Source organism: Ceratina calcarata, unplaced genomic scaffold, assembly GCF_001652005.2.
Source record: "Ceratina calcarata isolate Rehan_Ccalc_2016 unplaced genomic scaffold, ASM165200v1 scaffold363.2, whole genome shotgun sequence".
NCBI classification, from domain to species: Eukaryota; Metazoa; Arthropoda; class Insecta; order Hymenoptera; family Apidae; genus Ceratina; species Ceratina calcarata.
In genome coordinates, this window is record NW_017159356.1 from 119,964 (window position 1) to 147,722 (window position 27,759).

At 39.2% G+C, this 27,759-nt stretch overlaps 1 protein-coding gene across 9 annotated transcripts in view; it reads right to left on the bottom strand.

The window, feature by feature from the left end:
* Nucleotides 1–27,759, bottom strand: part of Mp (collagen XV/XVIII-type protein multiplexin) — a 224,789-nt gene that overhangs the window by 78,670 nt on the left and 118,360 nt on the right. Inside the window, exon 2 of one of the 9 annotated variants that reach the window (XM_026814044.1) lies at nt 22,048–23,998. The exons of the other annotated variants lie outside the window; for them this stretch is intronic. Coding sequence (XP_026669845.1) covers nt 22,048–22,242 — 195 coding nt within the window. The 5' untranslated portion in view covers nt 22,243–23,998. The remainder of the gene's footprint in view (nt 1–22,047; nt 23,999–27,759) is intronic. 9 annotated transcript variants of the gene reach the window in all.

Here is a 27,759-nt window from a genome sequence, read left to right on the forward strand (position 1 = left end):
ATAATAATTAGATAACAGGAATATGTGTCTCCTAGTCTCTTAGATTTACATAGAAAAACGAGCTAAAATAAAGCGAGTCGTAAATACTTCTGTGCACACAAGTGTAAGTGGTATTGGATGGCACGGGGAGGTTCGTAGCCCCTAGTTAAACTTTCGCGATTGTTGCGTTAACAAACTCGTCAAAAGGCTGCTGACGTCCAATCTGGGAAGGGTTTGCTGGCTCGACAGCCGATTACGAGGGAGGCGAGCGGAACGCTGACAGGTCGTTGTCGTTGCCAGTTATGGCAGCGCTGCTTGTTGCGCTAACTTGCCGTAGCAAGTTCTATCTCGCGTACGTCAGTGTGGCACACGGCGCGTCGCGAGGAGCGACCCAGATATCTGGCTGAACGCGATTCCCTGTTCGCCGCGCAACTTAATGCCCGGATAATCGTTTTCGAAGCTTGTAACTAGGCGGCACCCGGTTTTCCCTTATCGTTTCTACCAGCTAGTTAGCTCGCCCGGCCGTGTGTACACGTTTAGACGTAGCGATAGGAGCGAGGTACAGGTGTCGCGAGGAGAAGATCCACGCTATTTGTTATGCGCAGGATTGCTTCTGCCGGTCGTTATCCCGCCTTCCTCTTTCTTCCGCCGCTGTTATGTGATTACGGATCTCTTTGTAGGAAAATGGAATTGTGCGTGGAACGCCGCAGCGGCCTGCAGAGCTTCCCTTTGTACCCTTTCACCATTCGAGATAATTATTATTTTATTCCGTTCCTGTGTTAATTGAACATCGTCCAATTTCACGCGCTGCATTATTCTATTATTACTAAATTAATTAAGTGCGCAGTTTTTATACGTTATAATAATCATCGTGTTTATAAAAAGATACGTGCCGTTTTCCTGTTGAGAAATAATTCATTTTAAATAATTTAGTTATGGTTAATTTGTATTATTGAATCGAGGAAAGCGTTGTGTCGTTCGTCGGACACTCTGCTAGTAAGGAGTCGTAGAGACAAAGCGTTTGGGAAGTTTCAAATTTATCGAAGCGTCTTTTACAGCCAACGGAAACTGATAATAACCACAAAGTTCAAAGCAGCTCGGCCGAAAAATTGCCGACAAGTTTAATAACTCGGATACGTATAGAGGCTCAAACGAAACCATCTCAAATATTCCGCCTATGTACACACATACGCGTCCTTTTCCACAAAGGGGCTCCTAGATTTCATCGGTTCCATCAAGGAGCGAGGTCCGCCGGCGGCGGTATTCCCTGCGAAACCCTTGACCGATAAACAGAGAAAATCGGCTAGCCGAGAACCGCAGGAATCGGTGCAGATCATATTTATTAATCCTCATCCCTTGAAGCAATTTCGTTCCGTCGCTTTGTTGTATCACAAATGAGTTCAACTGAGACTTTTTAATATCTACGGGTGTTTCTGTTTCACGAGTTCGCAGTTTCTCATTGGAAATAAACGATGACGATTAATGCAGAAATCGCTTTGACAAAAATTATTAAAATCGCTGCAGATATTGCTGTTCATAATAATAAAAAAAATGTGTAACATCTCTTCTATTCCCTTGAAAAAGGAAGTAATTTATTTCGTTGAAAAATCTTTACTAAAACCAGAAAAAAGCACAGGAGGCTTGAATGTCCCGCTTAAAACGCGTTGACGATCAACACGCTTTTCGATGGCATCGAATATCTCCGAAAAACCGGATAAAGGAGCGAAGGTATTCACGATGCAGTTTCGGGCGGGCTATGCCTCGAGTTTCCGTGTCGCGCACGTGCATCCCGTAATTGGGACGCGCGTCCCGTGCGCGCGGTTATCATAATGGGCCAGCCGTGGCACAATTGAACCCCCTGCTCACGCCGCCGTACCCGCGTTTCAACCTAACTTCTTTGAGCAACCGGACGCAGTGCCGGCTTTTAATTAAATTCAAGACACGATTGGTTCGCGGCTTAATTATGCGACTGGCCCCGCCGTTTGCCGCGCCGCAACGTTCTGCGAAAGTTGTTTTAGAGAAAGATATCCACTTTCCACGGTGAGAAGGCAGAAGCGTTTTGATATTGAATGAGAGTCAACGCTTGTTTGCATAAGATAATAAAGGATTTTCGAGATTGAAAACGAGACTTTAAGGAAAATATTATAATCGATCATCATTTAATTATTATAATATAATTATTAAATGAATTATTCTATTTTTAATGTAAAAATCATATTTATTATATTTGGAACATTTGTTGTCTTTGTTTACACGTAGGAGTTGAAGAATAAAAATGATCACGGCGTGTGTTTAGTTTCCGTACGAGAAATCGTAAAATTGGAGCACGTACGCCGATAATAATGAGGACACGTTCCACGCAGACAGTTATTATAATGGAGCGAGCAAAATGGTGGTTTAACTCGATTCTTATGTCCCCTCCGGAGCTACCACTGCATTCCCCATTCTTTCAGCGAACATTCGCATTAAATTGTTGATATATTCAAACCCCGGTTCTCCTGCTCCATAAAATAATATCATCTATTTGCGAAGATGCTAACAAGACTATAAACAAGTTACGTTTCCTATGTTCCAATACGTTTTATTCAGTAAATATAATAAACGTAATAATAAGAGATCCTGTTATTTATCGAACATAATTCATATTCGTTTTATTTAACCCAAGTACTTGATTATTTTTGTTGCAGCATGGTCAACATTCTTTCAGTGGAATTGCCCTTTATTGAGATAAAGGGATATACTAACATGGAAGACACGACCACTCCATAAATTGCAGTATAATCTCCTTTGTGCTCATAAAGTCCCATAAAATTTCCTTCAAAGACTTTTATAAGTACTATATATTTCATTCATCAGATGAAACGTTATTATAAAAAAATAGTCAAATATTTTATACAAAGTTTGTCTTTCACGATTATTAGAATAGAATTCATATCTTTTAATTTATCACAGAATTAATAGAATCTGATAGGAATGTCTGCGAAAATGGCATGGAAGCTTATCATTGAATGGTCCGGTTATAATCACTAACCAGAATCATCTATCATCTATCAAATTATACATTTCCCTGCGAATCTCTTCAAAACAATCTCTCTTCCATATTCCGGCGGCGACAGCGAATTTCTCGAAAAATTTTCCAAAGTGACGAGGGCTAATTTATCACGTAGGAAGAATGAAAAGCCGGCGTTCATCCTCTTTCCTTCTGCTTATATTAAATCTCGTCGCGGAGGTCGCATAAAAATTCCTCAAGTTCAAGCAGCCACCCCCAACCCTACCTGGTATTCATGTGTGTGTCGTTGGGAAAATAATAATGCGGGCATTTCTCGTTTAAGAAAGACGAACCAGATACGACTGATGTTTGGATCTTTAGTTATGATAAATGATTGGAGTTTGATATTTAAAAACTGATCACAATTTTGCAATTCTGCATTTAATATTAGCTTTACGAAAAATATATTGTGCACATAGAAACAAGTAAAATATATTAATTGCTATTCGACTTTTTCCCTGCTCCACAATTTTCAAATTCACTCCAAACGAGAAAACGCTATCGGAAATATTCTATTTGTATCGGCGAGAGAGCAAATATTTGCAATTGCAGTTTTTAGGCGAATTCCCTCTCTCGTGATGCTAATACGTTTCCACGCAATCACGATATTAAAAAATTGTTATTTGCTTAAAATGCATACAGGCGTGTTCGTAAGAGCACGAAATCACGTTGTCACTGCCGACAATATTAATTTTAATAATCGATACTTTTTCGTTTTCACTCGGAGGATTAAGTGCACACATTTATTATGCTCCCAACAAAATTGTTTGAGTCTCCTGCTTTACGATCTGAAATTTCTATTGAGACCAGGCTACTTTTATGCGAAACTGCAAGTTACTTTCGACTTATGAAACTCCTTTACAAGAAATTTCACTTACGTGAATTACATTTTCATCCGCTGGTATTCAGAACCAGCCTTCCCTTCCCCGAATTTAAACATCCTCAAACTAGATTCTATAGAATTCGTTCTCCCCTTTGACAATGAGACCAAGAAACTCTACAGAACTAGGTACAAGCATATATGGTATTATTGACACGAGAACGGTTCTAAGCGAATATAATTCAAGCCCTCGATACGAAAACTATTAACAGTGTAAAGAGCAATTTATTATTTGACGTTCTATGAAAAATTTAAAAACAGATAAGTTCCAAAAGAATATGACAGATTTGACAATACGGGTATGTATACGTATTTCATTTCCTCTATTCTCAAAAAGAACGTGACACTCGTTGACAGTCTCATTTCCTACGTTATACAATACAATATCTATCTAAAACATAAAAGTCTGAAAAAAATCAGATATACTTCGCATAGTCAATTAATGAAGATTTGCAATTTACGATAAAAAATGGACAAGCATTGTAACGTTAAATTGAACAAGTTTTTTTTTTTTTTTATAAACTAGAAATATTGTTTCAAAAAAGGTACATGATAATTCACATTTTTATCAGAATATCAAGATTTCTTGATGGAGTCGTAGATAAAGAACAAGAATATTCAATCAGAAGTTTCGCGAAGGTATGGGCGTGAAAGGGTAACTCGCTGGTGAAAAGGGAACCGGGGACAGGTATCGTTTGAATGCGAACGGGGAGAGTCGGACGTCGGATATCGGAGAAGCGTAACGTGGAGCGAAACGGCGACGGCCCCTTCACGCCGCGCGCGCCGTGCCATTATAACGTGGGGGCCGCGCTTTGGAACAGCTCCCTTAACTCGAGGGGTGGTTTTGTTGTCCGAAGCAGCGCACCGCGCCCGACAATTCCCGGCCACGGTTCCCGGGATCCTTGGAGAACAGTATCGCCTAATGTGCCCGACCATAGTTGGCCCGTGATTGCGTTCGCGTTCTACTGAACCGTTCTATTTAAACGGGGCCCGTATCGCGTCAACTGCTATCGCGAATTGTCGTGTCACCTCGGCTGTGTCTATGTGTTCCTGCGCAACGTTTAAAGTGCCCGACCGATGATCAACCGTATCGATTCACGGTGAAACGATCTCCTCTCCAGTTACAGGATTTTATGCAAATAACCCGGCAACGGATAATTAGAAATTTGTAATTACGATCCTCTAATCAGATAATTACTATACGAGATTTATATTAGACTAATTAGTATTCATCATTTTTATCAGAATATCAAGATTTCTTGATGGAGTCGTAGATAAAGAACAAGAATATTCAATCAGAAGTTTCGCGAAGGTATGGGCGTGAAAGGGTAACTCGCTGGTGAAAAGGGAACCGGGGACAGGTATCGTTTGAATGCGAACGGGGAGAGTCGGACGTCGGATATCGGAGAAGCGTAACGTGGAGCGAAACGGCGACGGCCCCTTCACGCCGCGCGCGCCGTGCCATTATAACGTGGGGGCCGCGCTTTGGAACAGCTCCCTTAACTCGAGGGGTGGTTTTGTTGTCCGAAGCAGCGCACCGCGCCCGACAATTCCCGGCCACGGTTCCCGGGATCCTTGGAGAACAGTATCGCCTAATGTGCCCGACCATAGTTGGCCCGTGATTGCGTTCGCGTTCTACTGAACCGTTCTATTTAAACGGGGCCCGTATCGCGTCAACTGCTATCGCGAATTGTCGTGTCACCTCGGCTGTGTCTATGTGTTCCTGCGCAACGTTTAAAGTGCCCGACCGATGATCAACCGTATCGATTCACGGTGAAACGATCTCCTCTCCAGTTACAGGATTTTATGCAAATAACCCGGCAACGGATAATTAGAAATTTGTAATTACGATCCTCTAATCAGATAATTACTATACGAGATTTATATTAGACTAATTAGTATTCATCATTTGAAAAAATTGCTATTATAGTACTACGTGCATACAAAATTATATGTTTCTCTCACTTTTAAAGATAAAAATTCATCTCGGAATTCATGGTTTGTTGACACAAACGTCTTAGCGACCGAAAACGCAAACTGGACGGTCCGTCCACTCGAAAGCAATCGATTAAACAAATTTCCAATGTCGGTACCGGGCTAGTTTGCATTTCTAATTGTAGTTTCTATGGTTGTACTGGCTCGAGGGTGGGAGGTCTCCGGCAGACGGTGTCTGCCAGGATCGAATCTTGTTCGTCCTTGCGAGTTTGTAGCTGGACAACGGTGTCCCTCCTCTTGTATAACACGAAATGCGCTCGTGGTTTGCGAACACATTCAACTGACTAATGTCAACATGTACCGGCGTCGCTTTAATATTTGAATAATCAACACGTGTCGCTCTGCTCGAGTCGCTCGTCTTGTACATACACGCAATCCGATTAGTGCTCCTTTCCACAAAACTAACGACAAAAAGACAATTATTTTCTGTTTCATAAATTCCGAATGCAAATCATACGTGCAATGCTTCTAAGGAAATTTGATAGATATTGATTCAAAATTAAAATTATATATTGCAAATTAATTATAATGATTAGTAAAAATTGTAGATGAATAATATCAGAGTAAATGGCTTAACTAGATTCTGAAACACGTTTTAATGGTACGGAGGGCCCAAAATCAGAATATCGGGCAACGTAAACTGCGTTAAACTGCAGCAGGCGCAATTGCAGTCAAAGCAACCTTTCCCGAAGGAGTTTACTCTAATCTAATGCCGTGGCATCAGGGCGAGAGGGCCGATAGGTTTCCAGGAAACACGGAAGGCGGGAGAAGCATCCGTTGTTCGAATCCTATTCGAAGTTTCGAATTTATAATCCGAAGTATTTCGGACCCGGCAAGCCAAATGAAGTAATTGATCGTTCTTTCGAGATCCGGTTCCGAGCTGAAACGGAATACGAATATACGAATGCAATTAACATGTATTTCGCTCCCCACTTCATTCTGGCTCGTTCGTAGAACTTGTTTGTTTACCACATCTCTAATTCTCTCTCCGTTGTTATTAGCAGCCCCGATTTCGCGTAACTCCTCCTATCGGACGGAAAGTATCGTCGAATCGCGGAATAACCATCGTAATCCGATTCGCGACCGCTCTTACGTAACTTTCGCTGAACAGCGGAACACGTACGCTGTGTAAGTATACGCGCTCGATCTGAAATACTTGAACGTCCTTCGCTGAAACGTTCGCGACAAGCCTTAAAGCCATCGCGAGGAACTAATAGCATGACTAAGGGATCACTGAACGATTGAAGACTCCCGAGGGTCGGCTGCAATTTATGCTAAGCATTTGAGAGTAGCTTCTTCGGCCGAATCGGAATCGTCTGTAATTGATGTCCTCTCTTACCACTTTTTGCTTTACCTTCTTGATACATTACATTTTAGCTAAGATCTGATACGCTCCATTTATGTAGAAAAGCAATAGAGAGACATGTTGGAAAANATGTAATTTTTTAAGCTGAATGTAACTTGTTTAGTAATACGAGAACGAGGATTTGTTATCAAAGATATGTTGCGCACAGGAATTCTTGACGTTTAATGGGTTTAATGTTGCGAATTCGTTCAATCGAGCTCGTTGCTACATTCCACCAAAGACGCGTACACATTTCTCGATGGGTTTAAACAACGATAAATCGCGCAAAGTATACAAATTATACAAAGCGAGCGCGATACAATTTTAAGTACCCGATATTCGTATTTCAATATGGATATAATTTCAAAATGAATTTCATTGCTTGATAAAGGAGAGGTCAACAGGTTTTGAATGAATTTTATCATAATGACAATTTCTGCAAATACATTGAATATTTATGTGCATCAATTATATTTACTTTCAGCCAACATTTATCAATTGACGTTATTTATTATAACTGCATTTATAAACAAATAAAGATTAGCCTATGTCTCTGATGCAAACAACGTGCGATTTTATTATGCCTAAGAGTTAATTATTAACCCACTCGCTGCCAAGGACGAGTATACTCATCTTTGGCAGGGTGTCACGCATTGCCAGAACGAGTATACTCGTCCTGCTTTAAATATATTATAACATGCAGGCTCTTTTGAAGGCCCATTGCCAACGACGAGTATACTCGTCTTTGGTTTTCTGCTTCTAAATGATTATGTATGATAATATATGTGCTCTTACCAAGAAATAACAGAGTTTTGGTAAACAATAGCACTAAAAATATAAATGGCAATAGGAATGACTTCATATAATTTAGGCTTGGCAGCGAATGAGTTAATACACTTTTTGAAAGAGTGAACATACTGTACTTTCTTATGCTGTATGTACTAATATTTTCGTCAGTCGACGAATAAGCAACGCAAGTCCGGTGACACGTACCGTCGTGAAGTCGGCCGGCGCGTAATAATAATTTATTAGAAAAGTTCCGTTCGTTCCCTTAGCATGGAGGAGGAGCTAACTTTTCTTAATGCACCGTCTGCTTTGGCGACAACTTGGCAAGCTTCGCCGGCCAAATTAACACTAATGCCGCAGCGGCTCGTTTTCTAATTAAGTATGTTAATTCGTATGCGCGGTCGCCACTTTTCTTTCTGACGCTCCCTACTACTACCTTTTCCCACCGCAGAAATTACAGGAAGATTAAGCTAGGCCGCTTTGAATTCGTTCGCGGCGAGAGCATTACGCGTCTGCGTAACTTAGAATTAAAAAGTGTGTCAAAAAATTTGTCACAACGCATACTTAAATGTAAAGCAACAAACCCAGAATTGCCTATTCTTTAAATAGATAAAAAATAAAGAAGTAGGAACTGTCAAATCGTACTAGCAAATTTTCTTAACTCGATTTCATACACTAATATATTATTTTTTAACCAGTTAACTGTGTCGATCATTTTGCAAAGTGCGCCCCAGTGTGTGTCGCGATAATCAAGCGATGACGGATATAGTCGTCAAACACAGAGTAAGTGGTGCTGTTGAAATATTGGGTCAAAAAGACGACTTTATTTTAGAAAATGAATGAATTTATTCACGGATATAGCCGTCATAACACAAAATTCTGCCATTGTTCCATGACGGATATAGTCGTCAAACACACTTAACTGGTTAAAGAAGATCGTGCATAGTCTCTTGATATGGTTTTGGATCTCGTGTGACATAATCCTTGAACCGAATGGACAAGATGGTATTGTTAAAGTTCCTAACGTGTGCATATAATGCTGGTAAGCTCGGATGGAGAATGTAATGGGGCCATCAGGAACTGTCAGATATGGATTCGTTACTTTGAAGTAACTGAGTTTGCGTTCACTGGTAAGAATAATGGCTTTAGATTCAGAAAAATTATGTAAGGGATGATTTATAGATTTGCATACGAGGAAACATACCTCATGCAGTTGCGTGTTGTATAAAATAAATGATCGTACAATTTCAGTCAATAACTAGAGTAATATTTCTCGCAAGACGTGTATGTTATATGTACGAACTATGTAAGACGAATCGTCAGAACAAAATCCTAAATGATTTATTTTATAAAAATTCAATATTCCAATCTTCCTCGAGCACGCTATATCGCACCGACACCGGTGGGAAAGTGAAAAGAAGTACCATACTTCAATCAAGAAGCGTTCATTGTAAAAGAAGTGCCTTTTCTCTTGGAGCTCACGCGCGTCAAAAAGGAAGGGGAAAAGAGTGTAACCATGATTTATCACGAAAGTTCAGTGACTCCTCGTTCCGTCAACTGCAATCCACTTTTGCCCGCTAACTTCCCCGAACGAGGCTACTTAGCTTGGAACTCGGTAGTCAGCTTAACGCGAAAGTTAGCGTCTCTGGCCGGATGTCAACGGCATACGTAATGCCGGGATTCTTCTCTTTCTTTCCGGCAAAAAGAACTTTTCTTCGCCGTTTCGATCCGCGGACGGGGCGCAAGGTCACGCGAACTACATCAAATGTATTTCAAAGTATAATAACTAAACGTTAATGAAAGGATACAGTATATGTCGGAGAATATCTCATGGAACAGTATCATTAAAAGTTGAGAGGTAATTTCGCTTCTACGTCAAATGTGCAGGCTTTTCATTATTTTAATAAGTGTGTACAGGAGAATTATGCTCATTTTACTAAAACAATCTTTACATAAATTCTCTATCTTAAACTTCATGAATATGTTTTACAAGATGTTGAATGTAATTCATTTCTCATTAGGAGGATCTAGATACAAAATCAAAGACAATACCAAAAATATTCTTGAATTCATTAACAGAATTAATTCATTCAATTCTTTATAGTTAAGTACGATATTTAAAAACCATTAATTTATATAAATGAATATCCACTATTTAGTATGAAACCATGTAATATAATTCTGTAATTAACATGTAAATCTTCAAAGATAGTCCATTGTTGGCAAGTGCATCTAAAATAAAGTTATAAATAATAATAATATAATTTATTGCACTAGCACGAGGAGAAATCCAAAGAAATATGGATGAAACTGTGGATGCGTGTGAGGCTCGATATGTTGGTGGGGTAAAGCTTGTTTCAGCCTGGCTTCAATTCCGTATTAAAGCGTCCTTGTGGCCGCGCAATATGCCGTGGATCTCCGTGGGAAAAATTTCACGAGCTCCGGCCCGACGTGGTGTCCGCACCGAGAAGCCCGCCGCAGAAATTGACACAGAAACTTGCGACCCTCATACCTGGCTATTTTCCGTCACTTCCCTGTTTCCCCTTTGTCATCCCCTCTATTGTTCTTGTTACCTTAGAAAATGCGTTTGTGTTTCACTTGTCCTTTTCAAATTGCAAATCTTATACATTTTATATTTTATCAGATCTGGTTTAGAAATATTTTAATTCGTTTTTGTTTTCTGGATACGAGAATTATTATAGTATGCTGTACCAGAATAAAGCATTTTTCCGTAACATTTACATTGTAAAACTGTTTTTTTTAACGTACGGAAATTCCGTAACTGGGGAGGTAACAGTGGAAAAAAAAGAGAACGTATTTATCTTATATTTTATTTCGTAGTTGGCCGTGTATATTAGTGATACACTGCGAGTGGAGAGGCAAGGGGACGTAGTTAACGTTCAGCTTTTTCGAAAAAAGCTGTAACAAATATTAATGCCGAACCCTTTGCAGGTTTAAAATATTTAGATCCACTAGGATACCGCGACATAAAAGTTGAATATTTTATATCCTTAAAAGCTTTCTGATACATTTCTAGAGTTACTGAAATCGATTAATAATGTACCTCTTTTCCTGAATACTTACTGTCATTTTACAGTTAAAAACGATGAGGAATAATTAAAAAGCCATTACGTGCTTCCATCAATTTACATTAATTACAGTCTCCATTCGTTTCCTGCATTCAGTTTATGGCAGTTGTTTCTCAGATTGTGATTTGCGAAATGAATCATATTATTTGATATCTCTCTTGATTGATTTGTACCTAATCTATCACTCGAAGTCAGTTCATGTATATTAAGACTGGCTTAAAATTCTCTTTACTTGAACAGCCATTTATTGCAATTTTTACTCCGACGTTTAATGTCGAATAATAATTTCGCTAAGTAAAAATCTCTTGGAGGGTAACAAGACGTCTCCGCACTAATAACCAGCAATTTCTATGGCACGTTGGGTCATTTTCATCGGTGCAACAAGCAGGGTGATATAAACGTGGTCGCTGGCAAATTGCTTCCTGCGATCGCTGACGCTACAGGGAAACTAAACTGCATCGTAGCGCAGTTGCACCAGCTGCTTCGCAGCTACTCCACAGATTCGCCTTGTTATCGAGTAAACCGTTGTCTTGGCTGATACAGTCTCTCTTCTTATCGGTGACACTTCCCGCAATTGGACGTTTACGAGTCCACGGAATCCTTGATCGATGCCACCACGAAAGCCGAGAGTGCAATGCAATCAGTAGAAAATTCCCATTCCCCTATGTATGACTCTCTATGTGATCTTATGAATAATGGATTGTCTGCGTGAATAAAATGGCACGAAACTTGAATCTTTCAGTCAATATTAATTATCGTCTTTCATACCATAATTATTTTATTTCTAAAATTAATGAAATGTTAATGAAAATCTGTAACTTTGCCAAAACCGATTTACAGTTTCCCTAAAATGTAATTAAATACATTTGAAATGTCTTGCATTTTTAATAGAACCATCTTAATTCATAGCCATAATCGTCTAATGATGTTGGTTTCTGGGTAATTGCACGCAGAAAACGAAAATCGAGAACAGTTTCAACATTCGTTAAATAAGTAAGTAAAGGGGCTTGCGCGAGGTTTCGAGAAGAAAGTGGAAAGGAGAAGAGCGCCTTCAAATTCTAGAGGCGAGTTTCTAGTACTCTTTGAGGGCACGCGAAGTGTAATGATAGCACGTTCTTGTGCTACACATTTTTAAACGAATTGTATACGCAAGCTGTTTAGAAATAATGAGATTTCTCGTCTTGAGAAGTTTACAACCGTGAAATATTAAAAGCATCTGCTTTGAAGATATTATAAAGTGAATTATGAATGTGATGGAGATTAGGTTCTTAAAATAAGTCTTGTCTTCATCAAACTCTTTAAGCTATTTTAATATGTAAAAAGATTGTTTATGGTAAAAGAAATAAATAAAGAAATTTACAATCTCACTTCGTCAAGATATGATACCAATTACTAATTGTGGTTCTCTATTTTAATGTAAGTTTAGATTGGAAGTTTTCACATCGAATTTCAAATCAATGTACGACCGCGAAGAACCGGCGCACTAATTTATTAAACTCTAAAGCAGTGGAACTCGCATTGAAATAAAACCGAGGGAACTTGGAAAAATTTCAGGGAAATACAGACGGCTCGAGGGAAAGAGATTAAAGGAAATTAATCCTGTTCGGAAAATCCACTCGTTCTCGTTTCGCGGGAAAATTTCAGATCGGTCAAAATCGGCAGACGAGGTCGGAGGGTCGAGAACCGGCGGCGCGACGCTTGAAATTCAATAGCCGCTTGCAGGCCGCACAGCCATTCGTTCCTGTCGAAACGCCCTTCGGAACGACGCGTCATTCCGTCGAGAGTCGTCCGCGAAATTCAACGACTCGACCCGCGTTTTATGCAGCCCGTGATATAAGATTCCTCCTCGACCCAGGGGGATCAACCCCTGAGACGCGACGCCGATTCCCTTTACGTTGATCATAGATTAACAATAGTTCAATAAACGTTAGAACAGAACTGATTTAAGGTATTCTCTTTGAATCGGAACGTTACTGTGTAACTAATGAACTATATAATATATTTGTTTTTATCTTATCACCATTTGCTTGTTTAACTGCAATAATGAGTACCTAATATAAATCACAATTGATTTCTCAAGCAAATTATTCAGTATGTGTCCACGGAGATCAAAGTATTCGACTGAAAACGGTACGTGGAAATCCGAATAAATCCTCCGGCTCGCACGGAGCTGGAATTATTAACTCTCGGCGAATATACTCTTAACTCCGGCAGGTATCCGTCGTTGCTTTCCGCTCGCCGGAATATGTGCGCTATCAGGCTCTGCATATTAGATTCGCGAAACGATTCGAGTTAACTTATTCACGATACCAGGCGCTCCACGCGTTAAAAGGCGTTCGCTGATGCGATTGTAGCCGCGTCGAAACGAGAAACGTGTTCCAAGACATTTTTTGCGTCCGTCTGTACAAAGAGTCGAGTCCCAAGAAAGCATTATTCATGCGCCCGTAATAAAATTGAATTTATCGGCTTACTGGAAAGTGTTCTCTATACCCAAGTATACCGGTGCTCTCTGTGTTCTTTTTATTTCGTCGAACGTCGTATCGAGATCTCGAAATGCATTCGGCAATCGTACGTTGTTACTGTCGCATGTATGCTCATTTCAAATATCGAACGATGAAGTGTGCTCGTAAAACTTTTATGCATTTCGTTATTTCGATCGGAAAATATTTTACGTGCCAATTTTCTGATGTATCATTGTCTACAGTGAACACGAAGATGATAGAAGCATTACGTGTCGATAAAACAAACGTTTACCAAGTGCCATTAACAACAGAACTACCAAACCAGTGAAAACGACTGGTTTCGAATGGGAAAATGCATGTATAAAGAAAAGTCAGTAGTCCTAATACTGATTTTCCAATCCTGTATTTGCTAAACTTATTATTTGTTTAATTAAAACTGAGGCATTTATTCTAATGCGATTTGAGCACGAAGGAGCAGAAAATTATTCTTTAAACACAAAATTTGGGGTGCTCTAAATGTGTACGACGCATAAAAAGTACGGAAGAGACATTAAAGCCTGAGTACCGACGAGAAAAACTATTGTAACGCAGAAAGCAGCGTTTCGCTGCGCTTCATTCGCACAATAGATTATATTACATAAAATCTATTAAACTTTCTTCCGTGTAATCATTAACGTCTTTATTTGCATATTAAAATTCAAGTAAAAACATTTTCTATAAAAGCCACAGTACCATTGTTGTTTAATAAAAATTGTTCAGGGATATTAGCAATATATATTCCAAAAGTTATATAGAAAATCTTTTTCCGATATCAAATATAATACAATAAAAAGAAATTCCTGCAAGATTTTCTAAAGCTTCCTTATTTCGGTATTACACAGAGAGTCCTTGAGCTACTTTGAACGGAACGAGTGCGCTTACCAACAGCTCCAACTCGTTAACTATACAACAAAATCTACCACTTTCGAAACGATCGGACCGAACGATGGGTCTGCCATTTCCATTACACGCCGGATTTCGCGATTCCTTCGAACTCGGGACCAGCGGCCAGAAGGAGACGTCGACGAGAGAGGGACGTTTTATCGAGGGCCGCGTGTCCGTCGCATTCCCCTAAAGCGATTTAGATTACCTATTCCGGATTTCCGGCGACGCTGGCATTACCCGAAGCTTTCTTGGTCTACTCGCACGGCCGACCTAAAGCAGATTACCGTTCAAAATGCCCCCTCGTCCCCGGGCCGCGTCGATGGTTAATAAAATTTGCAACCTGACTAAGCAACGAGTGGAAGGAAAAAAAATATGAAAGAAGACGGTAATCTTTTTTATATTGGGCGAAAATTAAAATTACTGTTTGTAGTTATTAAAGATCTAGAAATCACAAGAATTCGTTATTTAAACAATAAGGAAATATAACTTCTTTTTTACTAGACTCTGAAGACGTGAGCATTAATAACACAAAATTTTCAGTAAAAAAGCAAAAAGATTGGAAGCCCTCAGAAGACAGGAAATAGATACGAGGAAACCTGCTTTTATTTCGTCCCGGCATGGCATCTCAATTTCTTCCAGGGGTGTAGGTTTTTAAACTTTCGCTGCGCAGGCGACGCCTCTACTAGGCATCACGTTTTTTACCGCCGCGCACGCGTGACCTATATTCCTTCCGGAAATCGCAGGTGTCCTCCGAATTACACGCTCCGGATATTTTCCTGAAGTCGGGTCTAGCAGGTGTAGTCTAGACGGAGCGGTGGGAGTTATAGCAGGTCAGTAACTGGGTCAAGGTGCGAGAGAGAGGCACGAAGCGTGTGAAGAGGATGGCTATAACGGCGCCGTAAAATTGCAGCTGCCTCTAAACGATATCTTCGGAACCGGAAATCGAATCGTGACGAACCAAACGGTATTTTTATAAAAAAAAAGCTCTTCAGGATCTAATCACGCTGGTTTCATTGGGTTCTTGTCACTTATTGCAAAATGATGACCATTTATCTTGAAAATTTAATAATTATTTGAACTTTAATATGAAATTGATTTTATATTACGTGAAAAGCTTGCAGGTAATATTCTGTTTCAAACGTGGATGAAATCAACTTTTCACTGTGATTATCAATAAATCTATCGCGTCAACGATATAAATTGTTAATGGCCATCGAAAATTTCAGAACAACGGGATTATTTATTTGCACGGACACAATTTATAATGGCAATTGTCTCTAATTATTATGAACATCAATAAATCACTCTTCAAACGTTTTATTACCATTCTTGATTGCTTATTTTGTTTCACGAATTTCCTTCCTTAATTCCGAGATTTATCCATTTCAATAATACACACGTGACTGAATAATATGCCAAATACATTCTGTACTCTTCGACACTTTTGATCGCACATCAATTCAATTAATTAAAATGAAACTTGAATTCGGATTCAGTTTATCAAAATTTGGTATAAAAAATCTGAGCAATCGCATTTGTCCACGTTACAGCCTTGTCAACATCTCTGAGCAAAGCCGATAAAATAATTCCGGTAAATACCGTGCATTCAATAATTGAATCTCTATTTTCAATAACCATTATTCGCTTGAATTCTTGGGGTTATCAACGTTTATCGAAATTCTTCGAGCGGAGCGTCACGAAATTCCGTTCGGATTAAAACCCGTAAGGATCAAGCGTAACAAACATTAATCTGGGTCAGTGGCGAACTCGGTAACTCGAACGAAGGGAAGCCGCAGGGTCGCGTCGAACGAAATTCCGGGGCAAGACGGGTCCAGAACCTGGATGAAAATCGTTCGAGATGGTCGCTCGTAAAACTGGGACGTATCATCTCGCTGTCCGTATGTCTGCTAAAGCGATTTGGATTACCCTGTTTCTCATCTCTTACCGGGGAAGACCTCGGCCCGGGGATAATTTCGTTCTGAGCTTTAGCCGATCCACATTTACCGATAACGTGCCCTCGAAGAAATAAAGGGACAGCAGATTTATCATTTTGCTTTTTATTATGAATGATACCTGTCATTTCTCTCGCTCCTAAAAGAACATATGAGTCTCTGTGATTTATGCATTTTTTTTTTATGTCTGATTCGTTTTTTTGTTTTCGCTCAAGAGCTTTCCTGTGCTCGTAACGATATTTCTATGTTGTCAGTATATTTGGTAGTCTAGGAACAATTGAACAAAATGTTCTTACATCGATGTGCTATTTTTAAAAACAATTTTTTTTTTATTAATAATGTAGTGTGACAAACATTTTAAAAAANAAAATATCGAAGAATATTGAAATGTTTTCTAAAAAACGTCAAAAATTTCAGACCTTTTAGGTTTGTATTTGCTCAAGTCAATTGATTCTTCCAACTTCGCGAGTGCACACCAGATACCAGAAAGTTTTCTTTAGGTTACTGCTGATTACCATAAGAGTACATGCAAACTTTAAATCACTATAATTTTTTTTCAAAAAACCCATGAATTGATTTAAAATTTTGCAAGGTAGCTTGTTAATAGTAATAGGAATCTATAATAACAAATTCAACATGCTAGCATTGTTTAAGTATATAGCCTATACATCCTTAACAAAAAAGTGCCACAATTATTTTTCATTGTACAACTTTAATTAACTGATTAATTTTGTTCTCTGTTAATAGCTGTTCTCAAAAATCTTCAGGAGGGACGACAAATCACGGGACACGGGCGAACTTCTGCGTGAACATTAAACATAAATTTCTGAACAATGTATCATTAAGGTATCCGCGCGAACGCGAATGCCTGGCCGCGTGCTTAATCTTGAGTGCGGGCGGGGGAGTGAGCGAGAGAGATAGCAGGCTCCCAGGTCCGATACAGATACACTGTGGGAATTTCAGTAGTGCGCCACGAAATATTTCCGACGCGTGCGAGAGCATTTATCACGCGAGCGCGCGTCTTCGAGATGATTGCGTGCTTCCACGCTCGCCGCCGCAGGAAATTCCATATCAGAATATTCAGCAACCAAAATAAAGAAACAGCGTTATCAGTTAATGCAAAAATTTCTCTGCTCCTTCCCATCTATATTCTGAATTACTATTAATTCTCCTTTATATATATCTACTGTTCCATGTTCATTAAATCTAAATATTTTATATTAAATATATGAAATACTTGACAAAATATCATTTAGCAAAGTTATGTTGCAAATCTTTATTTTAATTCACTAACGAAATTGAGTTACGAATTGATTAAGAATTTATATTCCGTATTTTTACAATTCAATGTAAATTCATGCAAAATAATATTAATAAGAATATTTCGATTTATCTGAAGTAAAGGAAAAATCAAAGAGTACTTAACGAGCACTTCTTCGTGCTCATAACTGAGTGTACATTTTATTTACGACGTTGGGACAGTCGTTTCTCATTCACTTCGCATCCCTGTGGGATTGAAACTCCTTACTCGATTGTGAACTAATGTAACTTTTACGTCGGTATACGACCAGTTTCAATATGATATACCAATCGTCATGAATTCCCTTTTTATTCTGAGGAACTGCTACTCACAAATATTCATCAAACATCGCGAACATGAGGAAGAACTTAATTTAATAACTAGTCAATCACGTAAATTTCGAACTCATGTACTCGGGTCAACCTGTTCATTTCCCATAACATATTTGTGTATTTCGAATTGGGTATTGAAAATATTATGAGATTGAATTACTTAAACTCTGTGGATATCATACTTCTCTCCCTTTTATAGTTACTGTTCTTAACTAGATGAAAGATAGTTAACAAGTAAAAAAATGTGTCAGAACATCAATGAAGATAATAGAATTAAATGCAGAGTGAAACGTGGGAACTTCTTTCAATAATCGGTTAACAGGTAAAAGTTCATCCGATATATTGAAAATCGATACTTGTCTTCATTTGAGAAAAAAAATTGTTACATTTTGCTTGCCATTGGCTGCTTTAAAAATCAAGATAATTATTACTGACCTCAAATGTGAATATATTCAATGACAAACGATTTATTTGTTCAATGTACACTATTTTTGTTATATTGAAAATTAGTTTATCGAGGCGAACATAATTTAGGACGAGAGCATTGAAATTAGAGTCTCGTGTCCGAAAATAAAATGGATGATCGCGTTGACAGGTAGGTAATTGAAAGCATAAAAATCGCTGAGAATGGCAAGATTTAAATCTCGTGTTTAATTGAACTCATTTTGTACGTAAGCAATTTCACGTTCGCGTTTGTTTCACGAGTCGCCGTTTGCGGTCGTATTTTCAGATGAAATTGAGGAACCGTCAATGCGTCCGTTGTTATTACGTTCTCCGACTTTTTTGCGCATTATAAATCTATTACCGGGAAAAAGCTGACAATACAATTTCCATTTATACCGAATGTAACTTTAATCTCCGGACGTAAAAGGATGGATAATATTTTTATTACAGTTCGCATGCAAACAATACACGAATTTGCAAGAGCGATAAAATTTATGGTTGGAATGATAAAAGTAATTAATGTTACGTTGAAAATTATTATAAACAAAATGTCATACCCTTCTTTTTTACTGAGATTTGTCATACAACTTCGAAGATTGCCTTATTAACATTACCTTATTTTAGATACGTAATTGTAAAGCGTTGCGAATAAAATGTCTATAATTATTAATCCTCTTAACTGGTTTGATTTTATTTAAGAATAATATCTGACTTCGTTATCAATATGAAGTATGCTCTGAAGAGCGAAGCGTATAATACATTAATTTATTAAAGAGCCATAACGGCGGAGCTTATTTCGTTTAATTTACGTCCTATAATTGCTTCCACTGGATTTCTTTATTTTCTGAATGTCGCCAGAGCTCGCTTTAAAATTAATCTGTTATTTGTGTCCCAGGCGATGCGACGTTACCGGCAACTTTCCCGGGGACGAATTAATTTAAATGGCAATGATGGACCTTTAATTGCTAACTATACCCTTCCAATCTTCTTCGAGGAAAGTAGCAGCAATTCAGGACCCCAATTAGTGTTCTAGTTTCCCCTTTTTGAGATAAAATCCATCACGTTCTTCATAATACCTTTTTAATATACATTTTCAGACATTGAAAGAGTAATAGAAATAAATGAATAATTTTCTGTGTGCGTTGATAAAATTTTATACAAAAGCAGTTCAGGAATGTGGTATTTGTTTATGACATATTTTTCATTGTACGAGTCATTAAAATTGCACCTGTATTAAAAAGCACATTCGTCTTACTTACATAGAAATTTTTCATTGTCCCCGCGTATCATCGATTGGATAATGCCATCAATCTTGGCTACCATTTGTATCCTTACACGCGAGCAAAGCAAACATTCCTACAACCCATTACCAACGATTCTCTTCCCGACCATATAAATTGAGAAATACCGAGCGAACGACGTTAATCAAGATAACGGTAACGATCGCTGCTGAAAAGAACGCAAATGCGTGATTTTACTGCGCATTTACCGTGGAAACAAATCAGAGAGAATTTATTTAATACGTGTAACCGTTTGTTACCTTTTCTCACGTAATTGTTATAATCAGCAGAGCAATATTAATACTCGCATTTTGTGTACGTAAACGGATTATGCTTTGGACATCTGGATTTCAGATGTCCACGGATTTTAGATAACAGCATTCAACTTTTGAAAATAGTGTCAAACCACCGGGTTTCAAATCTACGAATTCCCTCAACAATTTTATTCTTCATGAAATACTATTTAATAAATTATTATTTTTTAGTATCACTTAACTCGTTTAAGTTTGTTCTTCGAGCTGTTGCACAAATGAGTACAACGCTTATTTAAAAAGATCTTTTTAGGTGTTCCATGTGTTTATAGGAAAATGTTAAATTCGTATTTAGTTCAATGAAGGGAATTCACGCAACCGAAAAGTACCCGTGCCACTTCCTTGCTTTTGCCAACGACGTCAAACGGCAAGTTCCCGGTGTTTTATGCATTCGAACCGGAAACCGGCCATTTGTATGCGCCGCGGCGTGCTACTCACCGATGTAAAACCAACTCCGCCCGAGTTTACCCGATCGATCGACTCTCAATTAATTTTTGGAATTGCTACAGATTCGACGGGCTAGCGTACCGCGAAAGAGGATCGATGGTCGATTTACGCTGGATTTAGGTACAGCCTCGATCACAAATCTCAAGAATCTCTCGTACCATAAAAAGAAAAATTCAACAAAAATATTAGTCAAAGTGATTCGCGAATAAAGACAGAGACGCACGAATGAATATGTAAGATGCGTTGGATACAAGTTGAACGAGTTCGCGCGATTCGATTGACAAGTTTCGATGGGCGTTTTATTAAGTGTCACTTTGTAATGCAATGAAAAGGAAGGAAAATTGTTTCCAGATCTACGTATGTATTGAAATGCGGAATCTATTTGAAAAATCTCGAGGATACAAATAAAAAGTGAAGAGCGAATTCAGAAATTCCGGTGCGAGCAAACTAGTTCCAATTTGACAAACTTCTAGTTGAACGAGACGCGGGAAAAAATAGTCGACACAATATCAGTCGTTAGCCGACTCTTGTCAGGTTTCAAAAGAACCGACGTAACTAAACAGAAAACTGATTTAATCGCAGTTAAAAAACGTAGGACTTCATAAACAATTGCGTTACTTCAGATTCAAGCATCCCTGAAATTAAGCCTTGAGTACAGTTAATTCTAAAATTACCATCAAACAGCAAAGTAACTAAAAAGTTTCCTAAGCAAAAACTGAACAACTTCGATACTCTTACGTTAAGAGTCCTAAAATTTTGTGTGTAATTAAAAACACTTTAAATGTTTGTTAACGAGGTTTTCGTGAAATCTTCAAAAATGAATTTTCCCCAGTAATCGTTGGGTCTGTCTACGGAGCAAGAATTCACGGCGAAATGCATTAACGACGATGCAACTCTAACCGAATTTTGCACGGTCGAATCACGCGATGCGCTAGGGAATTCGAGCGAAGCGGACAAAGGAATGAACCGACGCGAGGAGGAGCTGGACCGCAGTTCCATTACGACGCAAACTTCTCATATTTTCGGTATGAGAAGAACCCGGCAACTGATTATGAGTAGAAAATAAAAATTCATAAAACGTGTGAAAATCATCGAGAACGAAAATATTTTATTTTAATTTTCAGTGCACCGTATACAGTAATTTCTTACTCAATCTCTTATTTGTTTCTACTTGTATTCTAACTCACACGATGGTCAAATGGTTAGAAATGGTCTTCAATATTCTATACAAAATGCTATATGGAAAAATGTTCTTAAAATTATTTTACATGAGAAGTCCATAAAAGGGAAACATTTAAACACGTTATATACCTACGTTAAAGCACATAAACGGGCATATACATATATAATGACACATGTTCTAGTACGTTTGGTACCATATAAAACTGTTAAAAATAGTCGATGATAAAAATATGAGAAAAGTCAGCGGTTTGGCAGTTGGCCGTGCAAAAGATTTCTGGCTTTCTACTCACGTGTTTGGTGGCCGTGTAGCCGGTGATCTGTTGCAGCTTGCTGCTGACCACCTTCGGCGTGCCGGACTTCGTCGGTTTCTCGCCCGTGTGCCATATGCCGACCACGCCCGTGATTATCAACGCCACGAGGGTAATGAAAAAGATCAACAACGACAGAGTCACGATTTTACTACGGGGCGATATTACCATCGCCATGTTTCCACGACTGTCCAACTAATTTCACCTGTCCGTTAGGGAGAAACGGTTATCCTTGGCTTGCCAACTACGAGCCGGAATTTCAACTTGTTAACGAGTCTCCACCGATCGATGGAGATGAATCAATATAATTTCGACTAACATCAATATATCATTTATGTATACATATATATCTAGGTATATGAATATATATATATATATATATATTTCTCTGTTTTCTTTGTGTTACTTTGTTGAGGGATAGGAGATGACTAACTAGTAAGAACGAGTATTCCTTCCGCACGTCGAGCGACGGTTTTTAACTAAAGTTCCCGCCTTTATTATAATTTTATCACGTCCTCGTACTCGAATATCGACGACGTGTCAGCCGAGTCCTCGTGGACCCTCCTTGAACTCATCTGGCAGTATGTGACTCGTACCCCGGCTCGATTTTCCAATGGATCGATCCTGCGGACCTCCTCTCACTCTATCGACATTCACCTCGAATCCTTCTTCTGGACGTTTGCCTCGAGAAATTCGCGGGACGAGTCCCTCCCGAAGGCAAACACCGTCGTCGCCAGTTTTCCTCGCGATCACCAGGAACTCGTCAGTCCACCATTCACCTCGCGCACTATTTTATCCCCTCGTACACTATTTCCTCCCCCGGACGATCTCCACTTCGTCGATTACAGGCCTCGTTCCCCGGAGATTTGTCCGTCGCGAATCACCGGAACGCACGCTTTGCTGCGTGAATTTGTTCTCCGATTCTCAGGTTTCAATGAGACGCCGCTCGACGACGTTTAACAAGCGTCCTTCAGAACTCTTCCTGGACCTCGGAATTTCTTAACGCCGGCCCCGGCTTCCTCGTAAACTCCGAGTTCCACGCGGTACACCCGGTATATTCGCGTTGATTAACGGTTGTTCGTCGCTAAACGTAATCTCTTTTGTACGCTGTCGCTTCTCCGATAATTCCTCGACGACCTCACCTTACTTTCCACAGTTAAGAAAAATGAAACAGAGTATCTTTGAATTTCAGATCATCCCCCGAGCTTCGCGCGGAACATTTTTAATACTGATCCGATTGCAGCAATTAAGACGCTGTTCCCGTAGTTCTCTCATCACGAAACTTCTCACCCTCGTTCCGATCGATTAACAAAGGTCTCTTTTTACAGACGAGCTTACTGAAGCGACAGATACTTTTTCAATTCCATTAATTCCTTTTCCGTAACACTTTCCACCCTCTGTATACAAGAAGCCTTGTACAGGCTGAATAAACAAAACCCTGTCCTCCGATCACATTTTCTTTTCCTGTACGTAACACTACTTGGCAGTCGACAGTCACGAACGAGAAGTTCCTTACGCGCTCCTCTTCGAGGATAAAGAAAACGAAGAAAAGGGAAAACAATATTGGAGGAAGTTTTCGGTCACCCAGTGAGCACACTCGCACGGATCAACAAGTTTTAACGAACGCGACGAAACAACAGCAACTCGCGATAAATTCGTCTGAATAATCAACAATAAACTTGTCGCCTTCCTCAGGAATTGTCTCGGCGACGAGAGAGTCTTCTATAATATTCCTCTTTTCGTTCCGTTCGCCGATCCGTTTAATGAGGACTCCGGAAGAACCACGAAAGACCTTTACTCCAGTTCTTCCGATTCCCCTCAACGGCAGCACCGCAACCGGGTCTCTCTGTTTTCTCGCGTCGTCCTCGTTTACTCGCTGGCTTTCCGTCGATTTTCTGCGGTCCCTCTATTCGCTGAGGAAACTCACTCCGTCCTGGATGTTAGAAAAACAACCGACCGTCACGAATTTTCCCGTAACTCCAACACGAAATGGGGATTCGAGCGATTCCTTTTAAGAGACAACAAGCATCGATGGATGCGATGGACGAAATTGCAAAAATAAGAGACTCTGACACAGTCGAGATCAACTGCGAACATTATGTCAATTATTGCAAAATATATAAATTAGTGTTTCATACAGTATTTACTTTCTTTACTACTCTCTCTGTCCCTAATGTTCCGCATTCTTAAAATTAAGAAAAAGAAAGGTTCCACATTTTTCGTTTCCCATGTAACAAGTATTTGCTCAATTAAGTTCTCACAGAAAATTTTATGAGAAAGTCTAACATTCTTCTCTGAAAATATTCCCTCTCGGCCTGCTATACACAGAAATTCTTTCTGTATAAATTGGATATTGTGTACCGTGAGAACTGTGTCGAAGAAATTCCGTGCCAAGATCCCTTTAACCCTTTCGTTCAGTTATTTTATTAAATTAGTGAAGAACCAGTTACGATTTTAATATAAAACATAAATTTCAATAGAAAACTGAACGACACAATAGAAATTCTCCCTCCGTTGGTTTCTTTCTGCGTCAATTAATGTTGTGTTTAAAATTTAATAGACGCGCGATGTGAAGCGCGTTTATGTCGGATTGCACGAGGTGTAATAAATATGGCCGCGCGGGTAAGCTACTCACAAAACGCGAATTAGCGGCGATGGTGCTGTGGTACGTGCTGGATCTTAAACAGCGGGATCAATTTTCCAACGGCGTTATCGCGGTCGGCCGCGCGGTAACAGCGTTTTCATCCGACGAACCGCGTCCGTTCTAACGAGAGTAACTGGCACTCTCATTTTCCATGGTAAAATGCCCGACGAATGCGGCCGCGAATGCTAATGCTCATATCGAAGGCACACACGTAATGAAAACTAAGAACATTAGGCAGAGTTTCGACGATCCGGTCTTTCCATACTCTGCTTTATGCATTGGCATCATTTACATAATAACGTGGTAATTTATATAATAATTCGTTGGTAATGTATGTAATTATTATTATTTGCTAATTAATGGAGAATTGATTCCGATTGTGAGGAACAAGAATTATCCAATTTATTTATGAATACATGATTTTACTATTGTTTAACTGTTCCCGTTATTTATTTAGTATACAATTTAATAAAGGAATAATTACTATTTTCAATGTGTAGATAGAAAATAATATTCTTGACATTTAACCAAAACGTAATAAGAAAAGTACAAGACAGTAAATTACTTACGTGCTATAATTATGTCGGTCTCATTATATATATATATATGTATATATACGTATCTACTGTCTCTCCTTGCATACATATATGTATATACGTATCTACTGTCTCTCCTTGCATCGCCGGAAACGGAAAAAATAATTAATTCACGGGATTCAATCGTGAAAGTGTCGGTTGGATCGAACGCGGCGCAACGGAAATAATCTCTCGCCGTTTATTCGAATCATTACACGTAACGAACGAGCAAGCTGGAAAGGGAAACAGGGACCGGAAGCAGGATAATGGACAAGGATAATTAAAACGAACGCTGTAATGCGTTCGATCGCATGATCGGAGATTTTCCGTTCGCATATTTCCCTGATGGAATCCGATACAGATTTTCGAACCGTGTTGCGGTGCAAAAATATCCCAGATATTTCGTTCGAGGTGTAATTCACTTTGGTGTTGTTGTCCCCGGGAAATAATGAAGGGAACGCGGTTATTCTCGCGGTGAACATTTTTTTTTTTTTCGGACATAGGAATTGAGTTCGCTAGTTATTAGGTTGAAAGGCAACGCATGGAGAATTCACGTGTACGTATTGGCGGCTAGTTTTTCATTCCGCATTTCTTTATCAATGAAAATATGAATGGAATCGAGTTATAAAAATAAGTATTGATTCCACTTCGCCATTAAAAATATAAATTTTTCTTATACGTTCATTGGCATCGAATCGTTTTTTTTTCCTTTAACTACAGAATTATTTATTTCATTAATTAAATCACGAAGGAGATTATAGCATTTTCTGCTATCATTTTAAAAAATCGCTTCTATTATTTCACTTCGGATCGCCGGTTTCGCGTCCACATATTTTTAGGGCGCGTCGTGAAAAATTCCAAGCCCGAGTCTCGCTCGAGGAGACAGAGAAGCATGCAAACGAGCAAGGGACCGCGAGGACAACTTCCTCCGTTTCTTCCATCTCTTCCGGTAAATACCGGATGCTTTTCGCCCCGTCGCGCGCTTCCGCCGATTTGTTCACGCGCGTCTCCGCCGCTGGTCCTCAGTTTGTTCTTCTCTTGTTTCTTTCCCTCTCTCGTTCCCCTTTAACCTTTGCGCTGCTATCTTTTATATTTTTTACTCCCTTTTCGTACCGTTCTTACATTCATTATGTACATCAACTCTTGACAATTAAAAATCCAAATGAAATAAAATGGAATTATTAAATGCAGAATTAATAAATTTAAATACTAATTATTATATTAACTGAAATCTTTCGTAAAATAATTTGAATATTGTGCTATAAACTTTGCAAAGGATCACTTTATATAGTAAGATGATTTATTAAAAAGGTTGCTGCGTACATAACATGATTAAAAACGTTATAGGATCAAAGTAAAAGAAGAATGTTGACCGTTCGAACAGGCGCGACAATTCTAATAATGAGTAAAAGAATGTGTGCAGAGGGAAGAACTGAGCGGATGAAAAAGATTCTCTATACAATTTCCATTACGCTTTGACCGGTTTTAATCCTTGCACGTAAACGGGCAGTAGTTGGTGCGATTTCGCTCATTAATTCTTACACACTCGTACACATGTACTGGTTCGGACCCTTCTCCCGCTCGGCAACTTTTCATCTTTTTCCCTCTCGGAACACGCTCTTTCTAACCAGCGAGAGGTCGACGGGTTCATAAAAGGCGAATCACAGACGAAACAAAACGCTGTAGAAACTGTGCTACCATTATGTTACATTCTTTCCCTCGCTCTCTGTTATACCTCTTCGTTTATCGCTTGTCCGACTCGTTCAAACACGGAGCATGCCCCTTCGAGGAAACATCGAGTCCTTCTTTCCTATTCTTTTATCCCCACCCGGGTTTTTTTCGTCCGACCGCATCGGCTCTTTACCTCCAGACGTGACCCACATGTATTTCTTCGGTTCCGTTCTAAAAGTCGAAGAAGACTCAGGCATTGTTTCAACTATCGATAATCTCCCGGCGCGTTTCAGCCGCATGGAAAAATGCGCTCGGTTTCTCTGGGAATGCTCTTTCTAATATGTACGTGCCAGACCCGTTTGAACGTCCGTGGCGGTTCCTCGCGTTTCTTATCGCCGGAGACGGAAATGCAGAATTACGACACGATTTAACGCGGTTTCTCGATTCCATTCTTTTTTTCTACTTGCTCGTAGACTTTGTGACGTGACAAGTTTTTCAGGCATGAACGCGATAAAAATAGTTTCACACTTTAACTGGTTAGCAGTTTAATCTTGCCATAATTTTCTAAATTCGTTCCAGGCAATAGGGTTTGTACGTACTATAAAATGCGTGCCAATCCGACCGCATCAATTCTCATTTACATTCACCTGTATTATTTTATAACTGCTTCTACTGTGTATGGGCAAAATTGCATTACAAACTCATCAAGAAAAACACGAATGAATTCCAGATGGAACCATGAAATTGTTAAAAACGTACAAAAAATAATAATTTCCGGGTCCACGTGTGTCACGACTGGATAAA